The sequence below is a fragment of the Haemorhous mexicanus genome, chromosome Z (genome assembly GCF_027477595.1).
Source record: "Haemorhous mexicanus isolate bHaeMex1 chromosome Z, bHaeMex1.pri, whole genome shotgun sequence".
Lineage (NCBI taxonomy): Eukaryota > Metazoa > Chordata > Aves > Passeriformes > Fringillidae > Haemorhous > Haemorhous mexicanus.
The window spans coordinates 76,890,986-76,916,141 of record NC_082381.1 but is presented as its reverse complement, the minus strand read 5'-3'; the positions used below and the strand labels follow the sequence as shown (position 1 = coordinate 76,916,141).

Below are 25,156 nucleotides of genomic sequence, written 5' to 3'. Positions count from 1 at the left end.
AGTACTCAGCTCCCCTAGTCCTGCAGAAAGAAGCAAGAAAGCATCTTTAGCAGCAGCAAGCTCAGGCTGAGCAGCCGAAGGTACGAAGTTCTAGTGACTGTTTTTACTAAATCAGTTTGAGATTTTTATTTTTTAATATGGCACAGCATTTGTTGAACAGATGAAGTTACAGAGAGACACTTTGCCATCAGACAGCTACAGAACCTGTGAGGAATGATTCTCAGCAGGCTTTGAACTTCTGCTGTCAACTAGACCACAAGACTGAGTCACAGAGGACAGAATCAACAGCCACACTGATGTTCATTTGGTATGAAGAGTTGCTTCTTTTTAATGCCATTAAGTAACAGGTACTACAGTTTTATATAACAGTGTAACATCAATAGGTTTCTACATTTCCAGTTTGAAACAAATACTTAAATTCATGATTTTTTTTAAATTTTTAAAAACATTTTTGCATTACAGAAAGTGCAAGAGAAGTTTGTATACAAGACTAATTGTATGACTGGCTGAATTGGGTACTAAGGCGGTATTCAAGTTGACTTTCTTAGCTCTCCAGTTTAGCAATGGCTTAGGCATTTGATTTAACAATAACATTTCAAGTTTATACCTAACAATAACAGAAAAACTTCTGACACATCAGTCATCACCACTGGCCAAGAATGTAGATGTCACAGACAGCTGTAACTGGTTCCAAAACTTGTTAGTAAAGAGGCTCTTGAGAAAAGGCAAGTTTTCCAAGAGATGATTTTTTTTTTACCTCACATTAATGGCACAGAGGTGGTGCATCTGTTCACCAGGAACCTGGGCATGGAGTGAAAGCATTTTGGTGTTTTTGTTTTCTAGCATGCTGGAAACATACCCCAGTACACAAAATGACAAATCAAACTGAGCACATCAGGGATTCACAGAGATATAAGCAAGAACCCAACCTGCTTGTTTTATTATTTTGCCAAGCCACCTTAACAGGAAAATAATCCTAGTAGTTTTCCCTCCCTGAAAACTGCCATATTAGCACCAAGACAACAGTTAGTGTCCACAGCTACCTAAATGTTCTGCAAGAAGTTTTTCAGCTTACAGTGTAGGCCTCTACTACTCAGGGCTTCAGCAGTGCTGTTAGAGACTCCGCAGTCCCTTAATGACACATTTTTGGTGGAATGATGCTTTTACTTTTAGTTAAATAGACGAATATTAGATTATTTTCTTCTAGACATAGTTACCTTTTTCTGGTTAGGAGACCAAGTCATCTGTCCAGTCACCAATTAGAACTCCATAGCATCTACTTTACAACTGGCAGCTGCTGTCATCGTGGGCAACTGACCTAGTTGTTTAAGGTGTGGAGTTTCAACTACTAAATCTACACCCTTATGCAGAGGCAACATCTCTCCCCTAGGTACATTAAGTTCCTCTATTTTGGGACAGTAAGTGCTACGTAAAGGGAAGTGGTACAAGATATATTACTCAGTGCTGCCAACCTCTAGTGGAGTGCAAAGAACTAAAGTAAAAGGTAACATCCACCAATTTGAATTTGGGTTTTCAGCGTGAGTCAATATCCCCATTCGCTTTGCCCTGAATTATTGTCTTCACAGCATGTTCTTTGAGGGTCCATGCTTCAATCCACCTGGATATATTTTAAAATGCAGACATCACGAAACATCAGCAAGAAGAGCAGACAGCAAAGTGAAACACAGAAAAATCATGTTGAGAAGAGGTCCAGTTATTCCATTTGTCCTTTTCTGGTTACACCTAGTATGATGGAAAGGAATCAGTGTTAGAATGGTTATGAGTTGTGGCTTTATTGCTTAAGCAGAGCCATTGAGAACAAAACTAAAGCAATAAATAGCAACACTTGTCTTCTATCAGAAGCTAGACAGTATTTCAGGGGAAGACTAAAAGGTATGGCAGAAGATTTGCTGGATCAGTAGGTCATGCTCTTCAGTCAATGGTATCAAATTTCAAATTACATTAGTTTCTAGAAACAGAAGCACTTGTAACAGCTTTTGATGAAAAATCAGAGTACGAGTCTAGCAGTCTAGCAGCCTTATTCTAGTTTTATTCCAATTTACCCAGAGTCCAAAACTGCCCTTGTTGAGGTGATTAAATTCCAGAAAGCAGTATGCTGTATAAAGGGCACTCTAGGCTAACATTCCCCTACCGATATCTGAAAGTATTAAAGTCAACTCCTCTGATTTCTGCAGTATGTATAAAGCCATTAATTTTCCTCAGGGAAAGAAATCTAGATCTATTGTGGGCTTGGGATTTATATCTGTGGAAGAATAAAGTCTTTATTTCTAAGAAATTGAAGCTGGCTAGGCTTAGAGTGCAGCTATGTACAAGTCTGAAAGAAGTACTCTAGCAGAAGTTCCTCCAAGCACTGTTTACCATATTTCAGGGAGCATTAGTGTGAAGCTACTGCAGTTTTTATAAATGTGTTCATGAAACATTTCCTCAATAAATTTCAGAGGATGAAGTAGGTTAGCCTATTAGTGGAAGACTTACCTGATCTATGCAAATGGGTTGCCAAATTGATCATCAAAAGGACCAGAACGTGGATTCTGAGATTCCTTCTAAGGAAAGAGAGATAAGCTGTTAGTGGATTTCCAGTTTTCACCAGATTTACACTGCATGGTTATATGAGCTATTTCCTGTTCAAACACCTGAAAAGAATACTTCATAGCTCCTGCTAAACACACATTTACTGTACTGCTTCAACAAAAGAAGGGGGCTCTAAGCCATGTTAGCTTTTATGCTAGTCCAAGGCAAGGACTTTTTTTCAGAAAACCATTTGCTACTGAACACTCCTTTAGAACCAGTGGAGTCATGATGGGATATTTTCTAGTCAAATGCTAGAAGTCATAAGTCAGCACTCTGGTACTGGTCCAGAATTTTCACTGAGGGCTTCAAGTGCTCTGTCCCAAATCGAGTGATCTGGTGAAGCCACTTTCTCCTCTACAGAGTCCTGAACATGGAACCTCTTATTTGTTCAGCTAGAGAGCTTCACAATGCACATGGCACAGTCTGCTCTAAAGAGGGTTATATATACCCAAAGTGGAGCACTTCTGCAGATACATTGTGATACTCTTTTGTAGAGTGTCCCAGTCCTTTGCAGAACAGAACTTTGCACCATGGGAAACTGGTTATGGTGCCAAGCCAAGCGGAATAATGTTAACCTTTGTTAACCTTCTTGCCACAGATACCCTCTGCTAGATCACATATTAGCCTCAAAGATGCAAAAGTTTTTTGTTGTATGGCCTCTAGAGCCAGAACTAAACTAGTGCTCAAACATGGGCACCACAGATTAATGAGAAAAAAAGGGGTTTGATGGCCTTTTTTTTTTTGTGGTAGTGATGTCATTTGGGCATTTTGGTGTTAGGGTGTTTGTTTGTTTGTAGTTTGTTTTGTTTTTTATTTGTTTGTTTTGTTGTTTTTTTTTTTACTACTTACAGATGAGGCACTGAAAGGGTCTGTTTTATCTTGATTTTCAAACAGTCCTTCAGCTGGCAACACACTTTGTCGAGGAACAGGCTTTGGTGGCTCTAAAAAAGAGAGACATAGTGCTATAATTACTTGACAGATTAAACAACCACTCAGGTCTGCTTCTATAGCAACACCACAGCTCATCTAATTAGAAACACGAAAAAAATTAACTGGAATTTTCTTAGAGTGACTTTGAGTCACAATATTAACTCCTGCTTGTCCCTCACTAAGCTTAAATCAGATGGAAATTCTATCATAGTACGGACTTAGGTTTACCTCGTTCTAGTCAAATAATTTAGGCACTAGGTGTCAGTGTTCAGCCATGCTGCTGCTAAGTCTTTAATTTCCTAGTTGAGCCAGCCCTTCAAACTTCTATTTCAGTAACCATTAACTCCAAAATGTAACCAGTCAGACAGCTTGCTAGCTGCCATTTCATCATGAAAGGTACTGTCTTTAGAAATGCCTGCTTTACTACTACAGTAACTGCTGGAGCACCTGAAAGGCTTTGCTGCTCTCCTCTCCTTGCTGGTACTGCCGGTGGCTTCGTCAGCTGGAAGTCTTTGAACATTTCCTTGACATCCTTCATTTCTTTATCTCCAAGTGGATCCAGAGCAATGAACGCATCACTCTCTTTCTTGGACAGCTCCTTCTGCAGTGTAGTTCTGGGTGGGGGCTGAGGTGGGCTCGCCGTTGCTGACACGGAAGGCAGTGCTGAGGCTGTCTGAGCTGGGAGTGCTGAAGATGTGAACATGCTGCTCTGGAATGGATTCACAGCACTAGCTGGCTGTGCCCAAGAACTCGGTGTAACTTGTGCTGGCTGTGACCAGAGACCAGAAGGCTGAGTGGGTGTGGGACCAAAAGATGAAGACTGGTTCCAGCCTGGCACTGCTTGAGTACCAAAGGCAAGTGGCTGAGCAAATCCTGGAGACTGAGCAGGCATCATTGACCCATGAAAGACTGATGTAGTCTGAGTGAAGGAAGGTGTCTGTGGGGTCCATGGTGATGAAGTTGCTGGCAAGCCACCTGGGGGGAGATTGTGTTACACAGCACTTCAGATATCTGAAGACCACAAGCAGGAGTGTATCAATTCCATAAACGGTACCAGCAAAAGATTTTCATGTACTGTTTGCAAAAATCACTTGATTTGCACTTACAAATCAAATCATTTGGGGAAAGGGGGTGGGAGAAAGGGTTTAATTTTTCACTTGGCTGCACTTCAGTGCTGCAAGGACAAAATTGAGGCTGTTGTAAGGGAAGGATGAACATAGTTCTAGCACGGAAGTGACAGGTGGATTTGCCATATAGTTGCTTCTGTTTAAATGATTATTAAGACACTGTGCAGCAATGTTACCCTGACCTCACAAGTTGTGCTTGGCTCACTGGAACCTTGTGTACCTGAAGCAGGAATCTGCTGCCAAAGTTAAAAGAGTTAACTGCTTTAATCCTGATTCAGTTGAGGATGCAGAGTTTAGCATTTGCAGAACTCAATAGTTTAGGGCAAACAGCACATGGGTTAAAGGGTGTAGCACTACACAAGAAGTAAAGGAAAACTAGAATCCATGTTTTGGTGTTAGCAGATATCTTGGAGTAGAACACAACGTTTACTTTTGTAAACTAACCTAGAGCAGCCAGTGGAGATGCTGTGGTAGAACTTATTTTGAAGAGCTCCAGTGGGTTAGTCGGCAAAGCTCCTGCCTGCGCCCCTGAGCTCAGGCTCTCCGTAGATGGCACAAAGAAATCTGAGCTGAACAAGTCATCAGATGCAGTCTGGAAAGAAAAAAAAAGTGAGATGCCGTAGCAGAACACGAGCTAGCACAATCAGGGCTCCCTAGTCCAGAGTCCAAAGAAGACTTTTTTCATCTAAAGCACAGGAGGGAGTTTTGATATATCATTTAGAGCATAGGAGTTTCATAAAGAGTTTCTCCCTCTTGTTCATGCCTATGGAGATACATGGCATTAAATAGATAAAATATGTAATATTCACAAGTCTACAGCAGAAGAGCAGTACTTAAAATGGCTGAATTATTTGATATAAGTGAGCTTCCCTCTGCACCCTACCCCTTTAAACTACACTGCTTAGTCTGCAGAAACCCCTGTGGCTGTGGCAAGGCCAGGAGTTTTGCATAATTTGAGTACAAGACAAATGAAGCTGATCCAGGGCCACACTGCCTAATAAGGCAAGTCATTGAAATTTCCTTCAGTATGCAAATACTGAGAAACCACATGAGTTTTGGTAAGCCAGTACTAGTATCTTATTGTTATGAGACCCTAGGTTGATGGGCATACTGCCATCATAAAAGGTTATACTGCTATCATAACAGATTCTGGCATGATATCAAGTGTTAATACGCATAGCAGCATACTTACCAGACCTTTACAGGAGTATGGCAGCATTAAAGAAGAGAGTATAGAATTTAGTGACCATAGCTACTATGAAGCATTCATTCATAGATTTTAGAAGGTACTTTGGCTGCAAAGAGGTTAGTGTGAGCAGGGCAGGCAGAAGCAGACATATTGTGAAGCTGGGTAGCCAGTTATGCAGTAATAAGAAAGAAAAGCTTCCTTCACCCAGCTTCTCCAAATAAAATCATGCATATCACCATAAATTATTTGAACACTCTTCACCTTGACGGATCTCCTTCCTCTTCCTGGCTTGGTACTCTGTGGTGGTGGGCTAATTGTTATAGGCTCATGTGGCATGAGTTGGATATTGCTTTCAGAATCCAGTTTTACTCCATTCTGCAGAGATGTTCCTTTGGAAGCACCTTCCAGAAACAGGTTTGTTGGGGCTTCAGGAAAGCCATTCCTTTCTCTCTCTGGTATCACATTGGGAATTCTTGCTGCAGGTGACTTACTCTCAAGTGGCCACTGGCATGTTAGTGCTTCTCGTTTGCCAGTTCTATTAGAAATCTGGTCAAACTGTTTATCAAAGTAGTCAATATCACCATTTGGATCACCATTACCCCCTGATGTCAAGGTAGCTGGACTTTTCTTCTGATCAGGTTTTAGAGAATCAAATGAAGGTGGTGCAGATTGGGCTGGCTGTGTGAAAGGATCATCACTGAAAGGGTCTGGATTAGGTGTAGGAAAGAAGCTGAGATTGGTAGAGAAAGAACTCTCAGGCAAGAAGGGTGTCTGTGCCTTTGGTTGTGGAAGAGAGGCTGTGATGCCATTCAAGAAGAGATCCTCTTTTGCAAAGGTTTGTTTGGTCTCAATTTCAGAATTAAAATCCACTAACAGAATCTCTTTAGCTTCCTATTTTTTCAGAGAGAAAAATGAAGTTAGTTATACATAGATTTTGCTGCACAGTGAAAAAGATCAAGGAAAATAGCTGCAAAAGAAGAGATCCTAGTATTCAAAACATAATACCAGTAAATACTCAAAATCACACAGGAAAGCACTGCTGTCTATAGTCAAATTACAGCTATATCGTCCCTGAAATCCAATACTGAAACATCTGTTTTCAGATCTCATAGTTAAATATCAGATGCTTGTCCTTCAACTTAGTGACTGTAGAGTGACCAATTACACCTAGGCAGTGACTTGAGTCAAAGACTCTGCTTGAGTTCTAGTCCTTAGTTCTGACAAGCTGTGAAATCACACTGCCTTAGTATGATTTCAAGTTGCAGTCTCAGCTTCAGAATAACACTGAAGAGCTAGTGGAAGGTAACATGCTAATTCTCCACCAAGCACGCAGGAGAAGGGTAAGACTTGGTCACTGGCTGGGTTGACTGCACCAACTGCATTGTGCTGCTGATGGCTTACAGTGTGCCAGATTTAGAATGATGGATTTTTGGGGTCACTGAACTATGATAAGGCTTATGCTCTCTTTTGTGCAATTAGGCCAGGTTTTGAGCTAGAGCTGCTGGAACGATGTTAGTAGAAGAACTAGAATGACATCTAGTGGTTAAGTGGAGACTTTTATGGCCCTACCCCAGTAGTGATGACTGCTAGGCAGATGTCTCAGTAAAACCAGTACTTAGTACTAGGACTAAATTTGCTTTTAAAGAAAAAGCCAAGGCAAGTAAGCTCGACTCTACTTACTGTGGGACTGCTCATATCAGGGGGTGTTGACATATCCCCAAACAAGTCCATCTGGTCAACTCCCTTGAAACCAGAAATATTGAAAGTATTGGTATTTGTTAGAGCTCTCACAAGAAAAAGAATCAAGCATCATGCAGATTTACTGTAAAATCTACAGTAAACACTATAAACACTGCATTTCTTACACAATATGGGGACAGTCAGTTATGAACTCTTTGATGCCATCAACAAAAAGCTTTGAAATTTAACCTACCGGTTTCATTTTGTCAGCTTGATCAGCAGGCAGTTCTTCACCATCATTCTGTAATAGATGGAAAACAGTGTCAGAAATAATTGGAATTTCAAAATTTGCCTTAAGCAAGGAACTTGTGGGCTTTAAAAAGAAAGTGACAGGGAAGGGAAGCATGAGAGAGAATACTACTCAGTATTAGATCCACTGACCCTTTTCACTTCCATTTTGATGTAATTGGGCATCTGACATTGCCTTCATAATGCTGACAGCATAAAGAAAGTAAAAGTTAGATGTGGTGCAGCAGCATACCTAATCAACAGAGGCTGAGTGGAAGTGACCTACCTCAGTCTTACTTCTTCACTCTAAAGAAAAAAGATTTTTAATACCTAAACAGTATATAGAATATCAAAAGTCTCTCACTTTGGAGGAGCTCACCAGACTTAGGCAGCCAGAGAGCTGGCACAACTGCCAACCAATAGCTTCCAGTGTTTCTGGATTTAGGCAGAGCTTAGTGTTAAGTCTTACAAGAGCCCAAAAGTCAGCCAAATTGAAACAAGCTTTATGCAGACTCATGAAGTTTCTATATTTTTACTCACCTTTTTCTTTTCTTCTTCTTCCTTCTTCTTCATATTATAAATTAGTTGGAAGAGGTCCTTAAGATCAGAAACCAAAGGCTCGGCCTGGAAAAGATTGTAGACATTAGGCCATGTACTACTTTTACCTGGACTTCTACTGCTGCAATCTGTGCAACAAGCCAAACTTCCCTAAATGGTGCAAGACTTAGGCTGAGATAACAGGAAAAGCACTAGTTTAAAGACCTGTTTAGTCTTCATACAAGATTCTGCTTATGCACAATCCAAGGGGAATGGAACACTAGTAGTGTAGAACTGTTGCTAACTCTACAGAAGTGGCTGTACATGAATTTGTGCTGACCTGCTATGTGTTTGCTAAGAAGCTGATAGCAATACTTCTTAAGTGCATGGCAAGTCCTAGCACTGCAAAATATATCCAAGCCTTCTGGTAGTCTCTTGAGAGGAAGAACATTTTGCATTTGTCTATTGCTACCAACTCTAGCACTGAACACAGAGAAAGCTTCTCTATAAAATACTACTTTTATTTTAAACAGTGTACAAATAGCAAAAGTAAGATTATCGTCACCTCAAATGTGTAAAGTTTTAGAAACCAGCTTTAAATGAGATCTGTGACATGATGACAGTTTAGTGTGAATTAATGTGAATTAGAAAGGCACAGCATGCCCTGCACATCCATTCACAGGAATGTTGTTGTTGAGATGGTGGTGAGTTCAGATACATTGCTTTGGAGCCCTTGTGTCAGGCATACAGCAGCTTGTCAGTGTCTGGAGTAGAACACCTCCCCATCTTCTGCCACTACCACTGGCACAAGCAGAGAATCCTTTGTACAGATCTCACTGCTGTCACCTGAGCACCATCCTCTCCTAATCAAGGGGTGTAGACATGCAGCTGTGGGAAGAGCCATTGCAAGAATCATCAGCTTTAACAAGGAGTATAGCTGCAGCAGGTTAGAGCTGCAGAAGTCCTTACAAAAAATTACTTGCTTCCTTACTTACAAATTTATGACAAAAACACACAGCAGCAAGTCAAGAGCTGTCTTAGGCCTGGCTGGGCTGAGAGGCTGGCAAGCAGCACCCCGTGGTGAAATGAAGGAATAGACTCCAAAGTATATACAAAAGGCTTTTGTGCTTAACCTACAATTCCACTGAAATCAACACAATTATTGGTCAGAATGCTGACAAACTAATAAGAAGACTTAAAAGAAGGCCTTATAGCTGTTACTGAAGTACTAACATGCTCCAACAAGGAGCTCCTCAGTGGAGAACCTGTAGTGGGTCCAAAGCTGCCAACAGGCTCCCCAGGAGGGCAGGCAGGAATGAGTAAAAAATTTCTAGCTTTGAAGTGTGGGCTCATCAAATCGTTATAGTGATTATTAGAAAATCATTATAAAGACAAGCTGATAAATAAAAAATACGTAACTTCAGGTCGTTTATGAAGCTGCATAATTCTTAGTGGTATTTTTAAGTAGCTTTTTCTAGAATCCAGTATTGAGATTCCCCTCAGAGAGACTAACCTTGCACACAGGATTTCTGCATGTGAGGACCTTATCACAGAAGGATCAGAATCCCTCCCAAAAAGTTAGGATTAGGAGGTCCTAGGAGGACCAGACCTGTCATTTACAGGCCCCAGAATCATTGTTGCAATTGAATAAGTGGTTTCCCTGCTGCACAAGCCAAAGCATCATGTGAAGTAGACAAACATAGTTCTATATTTCTGTTAATTCAGAATGAAGCTCTGGCTATTTTACTTAAGAATTAGTACTTTCACAGTGGGAAGCCTGTGCTAATGGCTCTGTTCATCTCACTAATGACTTTCATAGACAAGTTAAGCATTGTTAATCATAGTAACCAAGACTACTTGAGTGATTTTATTCTGGACTACAAAGAAACAGTAAAAGATAGAAGGCAGTGGGGACACAGTCAATTCCTATTGTCTTTCTTTCGATAAAATCTATCCATGCATGCTGGTATTCCCCAAAGGAATTTTGTAGGATTACCAGCAAAACACTAGACCCTTATCACAAGTTTAATGTTTACACAACAGCATTATCCATAGCACGTGGAAGAAAATGTCTGATTCACACCTGTTGGGCTGTTTTTATGGCAAAAAATTGGTGCTGGCCTTCTCCACCACATATATAGCCAAAGGCACGATTGTCTGTCACATCCCGAGCAATAAAGGAGATTTTGTTTACTGGATGCTCATGCTCTATGACCTGGAAAGGGGAAAAAACCAAAAAGTATTCGTTTAATTCTCTGGAAATATAATAGCTGCTATTCTCTGTAGATAGAATGACTGTTGAAAAATCTTCAGTCCAAACCTCAGATTCATCAGCCTTTGATTAATCACAATAGGATGCAGCTGTCTTTCTGACAGGACTCCTCAGCATTACAAACATTTCACTAGCCAGTTTTTATATGTGGAAGTGAGGTATAGTGCCCAAATAAGAATCTATTCATATTGGTCTAAGTTCTAGGTGCCTCACTAGCTTTGAGAATCACATTAAGAAAATAAGTTTTATCTTACCCCAGTTTTTTCATCTATTATCTTGATACCAGAGAGGGAGATGTTTACCCAGATCTTCTGTTTGTGTTGACCCTGGGAACGGGCTGCTGCTGCCATTCCCTAAACAGAATGAATGCCAAAGTATTGATAAGACTTCTGTTGGATTGAGCTTTAACTTGCTCTTTGTAACATTTGAATGCTTAGGTGTAAAGTGATACCACAGATCTAGATGGTTTCCCCTGTAAATATTTTGGAGCTTTAAAACAGATTTTAGTCCACAAAACTGCTGTATAGTAGCATCTTTACCTGCTTTTCCAGTCTGATTATGTGAGTGTTCTGCACTACAGAAGCAATGGTCCTTGTTGCTGCAGGGATTAATTTATTTTTTAATTTGACTGTATCACCATTGACACAGGATGCCAACTTGTGCTTTGAGGTCAGTGTTAAATTCCATGGCAGTCCCCCCTTCCCCTCCAAAACCTGAGCTCATAATCTGTCATGAGATCCATACTGCCATCATTCATACTGGATCCCTACAGACCCAAAAGAATGTTCCCAGACTTTCAGAGAAAAGTCCTTTGAGCCAGAGGTTTCAGTACGGGCATCCATAGATGGTGCCATTAGTAACTATGTGACCAATACACTGTATTTGAAATTTTGCCAAAGTGACTGATCTGATTTTTGAAGGTTAACCAGAGATTGTTCCTTACATGACAGATCAAGCCCTTACCTTCAGCTTCATCATTGAATCCTGACTCATTTTGTCTCCTCTTGCCTCAGGAACATCATCTATGCCAATCAGTTTAGCCTTGTATTTTACACCATCACCTTTGAATCTAGCCAAGAGAGATTCATCTGTTTTTTCTGGCCCTGGAGACAGAGAAAAGGTTTGATAGGTCTGTTTGTTTTTTGAGGTTATTTTTACATTTGGGTGCGTTGGGGTTTTTTTTGTTTTTGTTTGTGTTTTTGTTTGTTTTTTGTTTGTTTTTTATGATAGAAACAGCTATGTTGAGATTCATCATCTTTAAAAAAACTATACACCATGTAAGTATACACCAAGTACAGGTTAGAACTGTCTCTTGAGCACAGCTGACTAACAATCCATGTGCACTGCAAGACAGGTACTCCTTTAAGGTCACAGTACTCTTTCAGAATGTGGCCTCAGTTCAAAGAGTGGAGCCCAGTGTTTAATGTCTGGGGGCTTCAGAACAATTGTTCACCACATAAAAGACTGAAATGTGGAAGAGCAACAGTCAAGTAAGAAAAAACACCATGCAGAAATGGTACTTCCCATGGCCATACAGGGTGTTCAGTAAGGCCCTTAGGTGTTACCCCCATGTTCTGATGCAAGCAGATCTCTTCTTGCTGCACAAAAACAGAGCCTCCCAGTTCACATATTAGAACCTGATATCAGCACCATCATACAATGAGTCCTGGTACTTTCATTCTAAGCATTTGGGATTTTAGCTAATTTGTTATTTCTGCTGTTCCTGCTACTAGGAACTGCTTGCTTTTCTTCTCTGCATGCTCAACATTGCTCAAGTATGTTCCTAGGTATGTATTTTTATATGATATAATTATATTTACAGGATCTAATCTATCAAAAAATCTATTATCTGATATACAATAATTCTCATGGAATGAATTTTCTAGCTTCTCTGCAGTAGAATTTGTATTCAATAGAATTTGTATTCATAATTTGTATTTGTAATGTGCCTTCTGGAGGGTAGGGAGGAGTCAGGTTAAAGTTCAGACTAACAGCTACCATGATGCTCCAGGGTCTGGTCACCTCCTCAGGAGAATCTCTCTTCTCTGGGCTCTTGCTTACTTGTCAGTATCAGCAAATTACTTAACAGTGGAACACAGAGCTTTAGAACTTAAGGCTAGAAAAAAGTTTTTAAAACTAAACCCCTAACTTCTGTTTAAGTGTATTATGCTGGCATATTTACTCACTCTTCTGGTCAGGTGGTAAACTCAGAGTTATCCAGCAATAGTGGGAGGGTGATATTGTATAGGCAAATGCAAAAGATTAAGGACACAGAATAGAGGAGATGTTCATGTGGTAAGCATTTCTTACCTTTCTTTTTTTCCTTCTTTGAAGGTTGTGCCTTTGGTGGAGCCTGTTGTTCAGGCTGGCTGTTGGTAGCAGTAGTTTCAGCTTCAGTAGACATGATGGGACTGTGGCCAGTTATGTTCACTGTAGGCTTAAGAACCAACAACAGTTAGAAGTCAGAAATAATATTTTACCTTGAAGAAGAAATATTAGAGCTGTTAGTCGAACTGAGTTCCACTGCACACTGATGCCTGACAAAGCCTGAAAGTGTAAGGAGTGATCATATGGCAAGTCTGACTCAGACTACACAGAGCATGAAGTCATGGCCAGGAGATGATGAACTCTCACCTCAGTAATACCTAAGCAGTAGGGCACACTGATCTTCATCAATGGGCTGTACTTGCACCATGTTTTAATCTGTCAATCTTTAGCTTTTTTTATGTTTTAAGAACCTCAGGTATTTTGGTCTATTCTTGTTCAGCACTGTCAGCAGCATCTCTAAAGTAGTGTAGGAGAGAATGCAAGAAACATTTGCTAGGATCTGTTCCAAGCACCTATGAGGATGACATCAAAACACCCAGAAGATACCAGTAGATATTGTTCATGCTTTTACAACCAGCAAAAGTCAGAGGTTATACCACCCAAGAGGTAAAACCAAATAATTTCCTCAGACTGCAGACAGACTGCTCCAGTAAAAACACCTCAAGCCAAACCCCCCACACGCTTGTCTTAACAGTAATCATGTAAACTTAAGATTTTAAAAAACCCTACAAACTGAAAAGAAACTGTGGACTTTTAGGACTTACCTCTATGCCATATGACCCTTTTGCCTCTGAGACACAAATTAAAAAATAATTTACAGTCACCATGTTTTGTTCCAACACAGCTGAAGCATTCACTCTTACCCAACAGAGGTACTCAGAGCAGTTTTATGGAGTTATGAAGATCTAAACCAAGCCAGAAAGAATTGGATATCTATATCTGGTACCATTCTATCAGTCTTCTGTCTGGGATTTTGCAATGGCTGCAGTTAGTCCCCTGAATTTTAGGATAACAAATGAAGTCAAGAAATTGTTTAAGTGATTAAATAATTGGGGTCCTTTTTAATTCACCCTACATCCAGGCAAGCTGCTCCAGACCAAGCCATCCCTTTTATCTAGCATTTGAGACACAATTTGTATGTAGATACGAGCTACTGAAGCATTGCATAACCCCTTGCATTAGAAGTTTGTAAGTCTCAATAGTCAATTCCTCATTTGCCTTAGTAACAGCTGATGCTTTACCCATTACTTGAAATGTACTTTCAGGGTTTTGCTCTCACTCCTGCCTTCCCTTCCTCCTCCAATTTACTGCTAACTAGACTGACTCACCCAGCTTGCCACTAAGTGAGGAATGGCTATGAATTCTTAACTGACTCTTAACCCAGGAAGAACACAAATTCCTAGGTCCTAAAGAGAGAATTTCACCCTGAAAGCCTCCATTTCCATTTAACCAGGAGGAAGGCCTTTAGGGAACTAGCTAATCTAAGCAAAATTAGACCTAGCTTCTTACCAGATGGTTTGTGAATTGCATTTAGCATTGGTCAAGTAAATCAACAGAGATAAGGGTGCTCAAATGGGAAAGAACTGTCAGCTATACCTGCTCTCCTCTGTAAGCAACTTATCTGGCCACAGTTGGGGAACATTTGATGCAAGGGAAGAAAGGTGTTGCTGTGAAAGTTTCAAGTGGTTCTGAGTAGAAATACATGTTAGAGGAGGAATTTGTTTAGCAAGCCATGGTTATTTAGGAAATGTTATCACTGAAAGAGTGGCTTGTGTGTCCATTCTGACAAAGGGTCAAGGGGACAACTATTAAACCCACAGGGATTTTGCAGAATACTTGCAACAGTGCTAAAACAGATTGTGTGTGCCTATTGAAATCCACATTTTAATCAGATAAAATGAAGTCAAGTGAATTCTTCTTTCAGAGTAACTGAGCTAGTTTGCCTGATAGTATAGTTTTGAGTAGAGATAGCTTTTAGACATAAGCATAAGGAATCCCTCCCTAGGTTTATCAAGTCCTTCAGAAATAAGAAAGGAGAGTTAAGGTTGGATCCTTAGTTAAACACCCACTCCTGTATGGAAGATTACTGTTGAGAGAATAGAAGGAAAACACACAGAAGAGAAAAATAAGATGTGCTCTCAAGAAGCTGAGTTATAGCTTTAGGACTTCTGCCTAGCTCCATTTTGGAAAGAAAAAATAAGAACCTCAAGGCACTGAATCCTGGCTGTCAGTGATCCTTCTTCCTCTAATTAGCAGAGCTACACCCAGCTGTGTTGCTATACAACTTGCATCACATGTTGAAGTAAAATTTAGAGGCAATAAAAAAGAAATAACTTAGGAAGGAGCAAATATGCACAAGCAAGACCTCACTTTGACAACTGTAAATTGGTCTCTATCTATACGTGCAGTAACCATCTTTGCATTCAAGGCATCTCTGATCATCGCTGCCATCTGCCTCCATTGTATGGAAATCAGATCACAAATTTTTATAGAACAAATTTTTTTTGATAGCAAAAAAAACCCACAGTGAAGGAAGATGGGCAGGGATACACCCAAGTGTGGCTGAACCTTTGCAAACACCCTGACTTACTATGGGAAAGCTCATTGTTAGTGTTAGCAATGCAATTTTAGGTTAGTGAGGGCCTTCTGGCTAATTTACAGGACCTACTCTGATATCTGCGATCTACCAAAACTCATGTTTCCTGGTGAGATTTTGCAGTACATGATGGTCATTTATCATGCCTTCAGAGAACTTAGTGTCTTTGAAAATCACCTCAGAAACAACTGAGTCAGTGAAACTAAGAACCAATGATAGACAAAGGCAACCTTAATACATGTTCATATTTTAAATAACTACTTCTTGATACCTGAGTTAAGCCACATGTCTAGTACTAAATTGTCTCCATCTTCACCTTAAAATTTTTCTGGGGTGGGGAGAAACATGTAGCTTGAGCTAGCAGTAATCTATTCTGCTCACTATAAAAGAGCCTCAACCACAAGTAAATACAGTTTCTGGGCTTTACACTCAAACTAAAGCTCAGCAAGGACTTCATCACACTTAAGTGTTATCCTAGTGGAAAATGTTGGTGTGCTTAACATGCAAATAACTTAAATAAAGTTGAAATCTGCAATTTCTTTCTTGGGGGCTTCCCTTCACAGTACTCAGCCCCTTAGAATTTCCTTACTCCAGCTGCAAGTGGAAGGCAACAAGACAAATTGTTTTCTTACACTTTAAGTTTGAGGTCATCTCAAAAGAGTCAGCCAGCAAGTGTGGCAAGGTTAGAGATGCATGTGCTTGTGTGCAAGGGTGAAAGGACAGCTGAGCCTTCAGATATGCTGGCATAGTTAAGAACAAGATCATTACCCCAGCAACTATGTCAGCCCTTAGCTTAAAGCAGTTTGAATCTCATCCATGTAGATGAGTCCATTGGTATCAGCACACCTTTTAACTACTCACTAATCAGTTGTATGGCCCATCTTCATTGCTGTGCTGAATGTGCTGTTTCAAAAAGCCAAAGAGTACAGATTTACAGATGCTGCCACCTTGACAGAAGTGCACCAAGCTCTGCCTGTATCACCACATACGTATCATACACATTTTTCTCACCCACTTTTAAATTTACTCCAGACAGGGCTTGTAAAGAGACCACTATCAGTATCTTCCTCCTTTCCTTCAGGGACTATCCTGTGGAGAGCAGATGGATCCTGATGACTCCTCAGAAAAACACCATGTCAGGCTCTCAACACACAATCCTTGATGTACAATCTGCTATCAACTGTCTCAAGTCAGACTACTCTCCATTCAAAACTTGTACTTCATTTCTACACAGTTACCTCAGGAAAGTCAGTCTCATAACTTCTGGTATACTGCACTGTTGGTGTCTTCTCTGAACTCTCTGCAGAGAGGGCTGTCAGTAATGACAAGTCATCCCTGAAATACCTGTTTTTTAGCAAGACTTGGAAGAACATGCCGAACAATTTTCTCGAGAAACATTTAGTTTCCCTTAGAGATATTTTTGTAGATATCTTTTATCTGAGAAAGGGCTGGCGACATGGTAGATACCCTTAATGATTATGTTTTTGTCCTGTGCACAAGTGAATTGAGAATCTTCATCATGGCTGTAATTTGTCATAGAATTAAGGGCCGAAAAGAATTCCTCACCAACAGACAGGCTTTTCCCCCATCAGCAGACAAATATAAATGTCTCAAAGTTGATGGGAGATTATCTGAGAAGAGGTTAGGGACACCCAAAAAGTCAGAGGTAGATAAGCTAAACATCTGCTCAGCAGCTCAATACTTTGTCCTCTTCACAGCCTGTGCTCCTTCTTTGTCCCTACAAGTACATGATTCAGCTTAAAAAGTATTGCATGTAAATATTAACCTTGAATTAGAATCTGTAAGGCTGGAAGAGGACAAGAGGAGCTTTTAATGCCAAGTGAAATATAGTTAGGAGGAACTAGTAACAGGAAGCACAGCAACAGTTCAACTGCTGAACGTGCTTCTGGGGCAGGTTGTTTCCTCCCCACCGTTCTTCAAGGATTACTCAGGTTCTTCTGGTTAGAAGGCTGTGCTAGTGAATTCAAGATTTTTGTTTTCAAGCTAAGAAAATAGACTAATGGCTAAACAGCAATTCACACGGTGACTAGCAAGAGTCAAAGTTGTAAAGCCAAGTAGTCTGTTATCAGTAAATCATCTTGACTGGCAGCCTTCTGCTCACATCAGAGTACAGTAGTGCATTTGGGTGAGCCCCTGTAGGGCTGACTGACATTTACATGTAACAACTCCCCATCTGATTATCACATTTTCTGCTTAGCTCCTGCTGCAATGGTAGTAGCCTTGAGAAGCCCTAGGCATGCATTAATAAATCAAAACCGTAAAAGTACTAATCAGACTTTTGCTTTTTAAACAGGATGACTCATGCTGAGGAGTCAAATAAAATATAATCTTAAATGTTTTCTTTCATTGCTAGAACACCTACTGCTCTGGTATCTGACAGTGTCTAAAGAGTTCAAGTTGAATAAACTTTCTGTAACACGACACAAGAGATTACAATGATTTAGATGGAACATTGCAGATGCTTGTTCTGATGCAAGCATTAACATTAGCCCGTTTTCTCTATTAAAACAATAAAACTATTCTGTTATGAACTGGCATATACAGCAGCTAATATTGATGAGAAGTAATTGTCTTACCCACAGGCAGGTTATATCTGATGCACTCACACACGTGACTAATACCTGCTTGAAGACAAGTAGTAGAAGAAAGTTCATAGACAGCTTGGGAACTATTCACCTGCAGTTTTAGCCATGTCTGGAATGCAAGAGCAGTATTACTTGTCAGAAAGATGACTAAATACTTTTATACTTCTGAGTATAACCAAAGGTCCCATGGTTTGTCTTGTAAGAGAGACAGATGAAAAGGATATTAAACTACACTGCCTGGCAAGTGCAGCTAATTGTCATTCCCGCAATTCAGTAAGGCTTAGATTAATAATGCACCCATCACTCAGTTCAAAAATCCTATTGAACTGTCCTGCTTAGGCTGTAGGTTGGCAGAAATGTGATTTGTGTTCAAGAGATCATTTGCTTGATATAGTGACTTAGTTAAACCAAGCCCTTACCTGTTGGACCAAGTATTTCTAGAATAACAGGATTTTACTTTAGGGAACTTCCAATGTGCAACTTTATTTTCAAGCCCTGTTTGATGTTTTGCCTTCTTACCCAAGGGGTGGATTGGTACTTTGGTGAGGTATTAAAGGCAGACTTATGCCAAGGGCTTCCTCTGTCAACACCAACTCCAGCTTGGAATAAACTGCAACATCACTTAGTATATTGCAGGGTGTGGAGTATAGTCCAGCTGTGTTCATCGTATACAACCAGTAATGAGAAACAGGGAGGGGTGACCTTCATCTGCTTAGTAGGATAGAAGTGCAGCATTAGACACATCAGGGAAAACTTCCCTCGTGCTGCTCCCTTCCCTAGTACCAGCTACAAAGCAGATAAAGATCTTAGTGCACTAATTAGCTGTGTCAGCTACAGATGTTGGCATGTACTATTGCTGGTGCAGGATCACGCCTGTGAAACCACACAGAGAGCTCACCGTTCAGCCAACTTGCCAGCTGCTATTTCATCAGTTGAACAGAACAGTCTGTTCTCATCACATCAGTCTCCTGTGAACCTCTTGGTTTTCAGCAAGAACATAGAAATTCAAGTTCCTGAAAGTGTTTCATACACACTTGAATCATAGCCAAGAGAATATCACTAAGTTAGCAGCTGAAACGGAACAGGCCACACTGTTCAAGTGGTGCAATTGGATTGGTACTTTTTTATCATTCTACTATGCTTTCTGAACAGATAATTAGTTACTTGTCAACCCAGCTACAGCCGTGGTTCTATTTTGGATTTTTCTTCCAGTTGTCATGGATATAAATATATCTTTTGCAGGAAGATTAAAGCAGAGGGCTCAAGAGAAGTAATGACCAGTTTAAATTAGCTGTACCTGATGAACACATGGAACAATACCAATTCACGAGTGAAAAGCATTTAATGAGCTCATGCTATCTGGTTCCCTGGAGACTTAATCACAATATGAAGGAAACTAGCACTGTCATAGTGTTTGATAGAACTATTTTCCAGCCAGGAACTTCAGTAACCAAAGGTAGGGCCCAGATATCTAGCTAGTCCACCTTAAATTATGAGTTGTTCCAGGAATAAGAGAGCACGCTGCAACAAGGCTTGATAGCAGCCTTTCCAATCTCTGTTCATCAGCTATGGTGACCTAATCATTAATTTACTGAATTAATAAATCCTTCATTTTTAGTACTAGAAATACCAACATCTGAACTCCAAACTCTTCTCCTAGGAAAAAACTGAAAGGGCATACTGGAATACCTTTCTTGATAGAGAGCTATTACTTTGGAAACAGAGACTAATTAGATTAAATATTTAAATTATCCATTTTCTTACTATCAGCCTTCAAGAAAGACAGCGTATTTTGCAACCTGCCATGGGAGCACTCCTCTATACCTCTCTCTGGTTTCCAGTTCTGAAACCTCACAAATTAGCAGCACCTGAGCCAGAGCTCAGCTAGCTGCTGTAGTTATTGCTAAGGAAAGCATCACCTGCCCATGGGATGAGGAGTCTCAAGCAATACGGCTGCAGTGCCTACAGCTTAACCTTTTACCAATATTCCTTGTTGAGATTCACTGGCTATACCAAACAACATTGATTCAAAACAGTGATTCAAGGCAGCTAGTGTTTACTCGGACGCCACTGGGTTTGAACTGAACAAATCAAACACTTCATTTCCAACTGTACTCCTAAAGCCCTCCTGCCTAGAAGGCCTGTTTCTGATCTTCTTCCTTGCTAGTATAGTGAAGGACTCTTGCCAACAATCATGCTTTTCACCCCTCCTTCTCAGAGCAGGAACTTGACACATATTGAAGCTGTTATCATAGGTTATGTCAGCTGCATACAGTTAACTGTCTGCTGCTGGCACAGTTATCCTTCTTTGCCGTTTGGGTATATGCAAGCTGTACTGAGAGAAATTGCATATGTTTTGCACAGCTTGCTCTTAAGTGTGTTCTCTAGTGGTTCACGAGTTCATCTGTATGATAAGTAGGATTTTCCTGTACTATCCTTGCATTCACACAGCCTAAACCCATGTAATGCTGGCCATGTTGTTGAGTACGGCAGTTTGCTTACCCAGCCCAGTTAGCCCATAGCAGCCAAAAGCCTATCATTAAACATTCATCTCAGCAGCAACTGAAGAGCACTCCACCTACCCCCCAGATACTGTGCCTCTCAATACACAAATTGTTGCAGCAGTTACTGCCACAGGAGTCACTCCATACTGCCTCTTGTAGGAGATGCAAATTATGTTCATTATGTATTCTGAGAAGACTGATGAAAATTCTGCTTGCAGAGCCTACTTGTTGTAGGCTCTTTTACAGCAGTTCCAGTCTTGTTAAGTATTATGAAGCATATTGCTTAATAAAAGTGTTACACTTGCCTTCAGGATTAGTTATTACCAAGGCCCCCAGCCCTCCCTTTTACACGCAGCAAGAAAGGCAATGAATAACTACACAAGACTCAAATCTAAAAAGGTAATACAGAAAGATCTGTACCAGAGGTAAGAAAGGATTAACCAGGAATTTTAGAGTTCCACTACAGTTCTTACAGTAGGTATCCTATTGAACAGCTGATAGAGTTTCATAGATGACTGTTCTACAGTAAGTTTCCATACCAGTAATTATAATTGCACATATTAGAGGAAGTTTACACTACAATTCATAAATCCAGACTATAAAGCAATCTTGACCAGGGTCTCTCTAATTTTCCATCTCTGTGATAGTCTTGACAGCATATTATAGGGATGCTCCCATCTCTCAGAAGCGTACAAGAAGAAGTGCCATATCTAGAGTTTACCTTCCATCAGCCATTGTTTGCAGACACATCTGTGATCTGAGCTACTAGAAAACTAGTCCTTACTCATACAGTGACCTTTGTCCCTTGCCTCAAAGCACAAATGACCGTGTTCTCACAGGGCACAGAAGAGATCTGTAAGGTAGAAAAACAGGTTGTAATATTAAAACGGCATCCTTAGTGCTCCCAACTTCTTCTGCCCCTCCAAGAGGAAAGTGTAATCCATAGGCATTTTAGCCATGGGGCTAAAATTATTAGATGTGTGGCATATCAGCATCAGGATTTGAATAGATTTTGCTAGAGGCACAACTTCCTAGCTGACATTATCATGAAGCCTCCTGACTTTCAAGGTGAAGGTCCATTACCCTGTCTCTTAGACCTACTTTTTCTGCTGAAGAGATAATCCTCATCTTATTGCTTAAGGATGCAACATGAACTGACAGAACAGCAGGAAATTCAGCTCCAAGGCCAATAATTTGTCCTTAACTGGCCCTGTAATGTCTGAGCTTTTAGATTTAAGGGGACGTGCACCAGCTATGAAGCTATATTAAAAACTTTTAAAATTAATTTTAAAATCACACAGATAATTACGGGCAAAGATCTACAGGGCATTTCAGCTGAGACACTTCATCCTCAAGCACTCCAGAGCATATGTAAGGCATAGTCTTTCAGATGAGGAGAGACTAGAATGGTCTATGTCTCCATCAGCCAGGGCTGAGAAGACCTGGGAGGGAGAAGATGCCTTGTTCAGCACTCAACTGCCCAGCTTGTATAAACAAGATAATCCTGTTGAAACTGGTACCTCTGGTTTATTGACTAGGCCTGACACTGTGCTTCATCCAGCTTCTTTACAACCCTGAGACCCTTGAACCCAAGCACAGCCTCAGAATCAGGTTTCTAATGCCAGTTTTTCTTCTCAGTTACAATCCTCAGATAGTTTATTTGATTTGATCTCTTTAACACAACCTCAAGTCGTTCTTCTGTGGAGCCCATGCTGAGGTAGCGAGTAGTGGCTTATTCCAGTTTGTGTTTCACAGCAGAAGCGCATTAAGATCTCTCAGCAGTCCCTGATCCCAGTGGTATCACCTTCATTCTAAACAATCCTTTTGTCTGCATGCAAGATCTGAAGTTTTTCACCAAAATCCTTGCAGGTTACAAGTTACCTTCATGCTGCTTCAACACTTCATTTGAGATAATCTAGCCAGCAAGCAGAATTTGCACCAGCCCTGTTTCCAATCAAGCTGGCTTTCTCTAGATGTGGAATTTATTGCTTTGTACAGGCAAATTCATGCTTCTGTAATGGTCACATATTGCTATCCTTGCAGAATAAATTCCACAAGCATTCCCAGGGTTAACCCAGCTGGTCACACAAATTTCCTATAAGTGTGAGGTTTACTAGGAAAGGAGAGCATCGATAAGAGAAAAATTAGCAGGTTTGGCAACAATATCCGACAACTGCAGTATATTGGTGCTCTTTTATATCATATCTCAAGCTGTGCCTTTTCAACTTTGATTTCTGAGCATCCACATTGGATTCACCCTTCTGTGACATTAAGTACATTTATTTGCTTTCCCCCAGAGACAAAAATTTACCCTTTCCATACATTATAATCACCTGCTCAGTGTTTCTTCGCTTATCTGCTTGAGAAATAGAGGTTTTGAGCAATAAGAAGTACATCTATAGCAGCTACTGGTCTGCAAGTCTGCAGGTAGTTTAACACGTAATGCTCTTCTCAGTGATAAAATAGATTGTGTAGAGATACTTAGCGGCATTGTAGAAGGCATATAGCAGATTAGACAATCACCTTTATCTTCACAAAAATTCACTCCATTTTATACTGAGCTTTCCTATGCACCAAATCATGGTGTTTGCTAGTTAAGTCTCTGTTCTGATGGTTCACCTGACATTGATTTAGCATTCTCATCCTCCTCACCTTTGCTACCATTTGGTTGTCCTTCTTCCAAAACAAATCTAGTACTAATAAAAATTTCTGCTTCAGATGTGACCACATCCTCACACCAGCCAGGGAATTTTGATTGTGCCTCAAGAAGCATTGTGCTGGATGCAATTGCAGTGATTCTTTGAACAGATGTGGTGGGTGACCCCCTTGGAGAGTGCTCAGCTGGAAAGATTATCTTTGGATTACAATTCATGTATCCAGCCTCACTCACCTCCAGGAAGGTCCTAATGGAAGCAGACACAAAGCATTATAATTGCCTAGGAGGTCACTATCAGACACAGTGTCATCCTTTCAGTTTAACATTGCCTGTCAAATCTTCACAGCAAACTAGAAGACACACCTTCATAATTAATTTTCTCTAATTGAATCTGCATCTTTAATTTTTGTCTGTTTACAAAGTGCTACCTTCCTAGAGCATACCTGTGGCCATTCTTTAGCATTCAGCGTGCCTTCATGCTCTCAGATTTGGTTACTTTTGGGCAGCCTTGTTTATGAAACTTACAAAAGACTTCTGAAGAAACAAATGTTCCCTTTTAAGGCAAACTAGCTTAATTAGGAGACGATTTTAAAATTCCCAACTATCAAAATAATTAAATCATCAGCCTTACCACTGAATTTGAAGAAAGCATTTGAGTAATCAGTCTCAACATTATTGAGGGGTAAAACCTCTTTACAGAGAAGTCCACCTGAGGAGATCTATGTTGGCCACACCTGCATTTCTCTCATGGCTCACTGCACTGCCACCATCAAGTGTCACCATATAATGGACATTAGACTTGATACATCATCACCTGAGAAGCCAGTTTCTCTGTCACAGTAGAAGACTAATTCCAGAAAAATGTCAACAACTACAGCTATCCCAGTTTACCCCAGACTGAAGTATCATGCAGAAATTCACCGGCAGAGAGAGGAGTGTTCCATCAAAAACAGCAAGGACACTCCATCCAAAACCAGAACCCTACTCCTGCTTCACAGCATCCTAACCTGTGCTCTCATTATCTCTGCTATTAGAGAGATCCTTTCATATTAGTTATTTATTATAACTAATTGGCTATAAAACCCAGGAAATTTAGAGTTTACACAGTTAATCTACTTCATGGTTTCAACCCCATCCTCCCCACACACAAAACCAACACCGCGCGTTTATATTGCTTCACTCCTGTGTTTCCCCCGGCCGCCCGCCCCGCCGGAGCCGGGAGCAGGATGCGGGCGGCTTCTCCCCCACCCCAGCCGGGACACGCTGCCCGCAGCCCGGCTCGGGCCGAGAGCCCAGCGGGACGGGCTCCCCGGCGCCGCCGCCTCCCGGCGCAGCGCGGCCCCCGCGGCTCCTCACCGCGGCTGCGGGAGCGGCGGAGCCGAGCCCCGGCCGGGCGCACACCGCCACCCCTCCAGCGCCCGCCCGTGCCAGCGCCCACCCCACAGGGGTACCCCGCGCCCCGCCGCAGGCGCCCAATGTCACGTCGTCGCAAAAAAAAAAACAAAAACAACAAAACCAAAAAAACCACCAAAATAAAACAAACAAACAAAAACCCCCCAAAAAACTCCCTTCCCCGGTGACAGCTCCTTCACCCCCTTCCCGGCTGTGCGAGAGCCGAGCCCAGCGCTCAAAGCTCCTTACAGGCTAGATCCGTGCCGCTCCGTGCATGATCCGATGACCGCAGCCGGTAGCCTGGCTGGGACCGGGGCCCCGGTTAAATATTCGGTTGCACTCTCGCCTTCAGATTAGTTAGCCACTCACAGCGAGCGATATGGTTTTAATCAGATGCTGGCAGCTGACGACTACCCAGGAATGCGCTGTGATGTTTTTGCTGCTTGGTCTTGGCTACTC

The 25,156-nt window shown here is 41.1% G+C and overlaps 1 protein-coding gene across 2 annotated transcripts; it reads right to left on the bottom strand.

The window, feature by feature from the left end:
• Positions 1-100: 100 nt before the first annotated feature.
• Positions 101-25,143, bottom strand: DAB2 (DAB adaptor protein 2). 2 transcript variants are annotated; one of them, XM_059873548.1, is made up of 14 exons: positions 24,947-25,143; positions 12,926-13,052; positions 11,579-11,718; positions 10,870-10,968; positions 10,427-10,558; positions 8,347-8,430; positions 7,772-7,819; positions 7,519-7,581; positions 6,100-6,729; positions 5,094-5,241; positions 3,970-4,497; positions 3,442-3,533; positions 2,497-2,561; positions 101-1,743 (listed from the first exon to the last, which is right to left on the bottom strand). In XM_059873548.1, the coding sequence occupies exons 2-13, from the start codon at positions 13,017-13,019 to the stop codon at positions 2,502-2,504; spliced, it is 2,118 nt and encodes a 705-aa protein (XP_059729531.1). In that variant the 5' UTR covers positions 13,020-13,052; positions 24,947-25,143; the 3' UTR covers positions 101-1,743; positions 2,497-2,501. The 2 variants fall into 2 exon arrangements, with proteins under 2 accessions (XP_059729531.1, XP_059729530.1); XM_059873547.1 differs by having other exon boundaries at positions 300-1,743; positions 2,497-2,564; positions 24,947-25,142.
• Between the last annotated feature and the right edge of the window lie 13 nt (positions 25,144-25,156).

What these genes read in the sequence shown, in the direction of transcription:
- DAB2 (XM_059873547.1), bottom strand. Translation starts at nt 13,019, where the DNA reads ATGTCTACTGAAGCTGAAACTACTGCTACCAACAGCCAGCCTGAACAA. An exon ending in TAATAGATGAAAAAACTGGG is followed by an intron (nt 10,559 to 10,869) that starts GTAAGATAAAAC and finishes TCCCCTTTCCAG; the next exon opens with GTCATAGAGCATGAGCATCC. An exon ending in ACCCTTTCAGTGCCTCATCT is followed by an intron (nt 2,565 to 3,441) that starts GTAAGTAGTAAA and finishes CTCTTTCCTTAG; the next exon opens with AAGGAATCTCAGAATCCACG.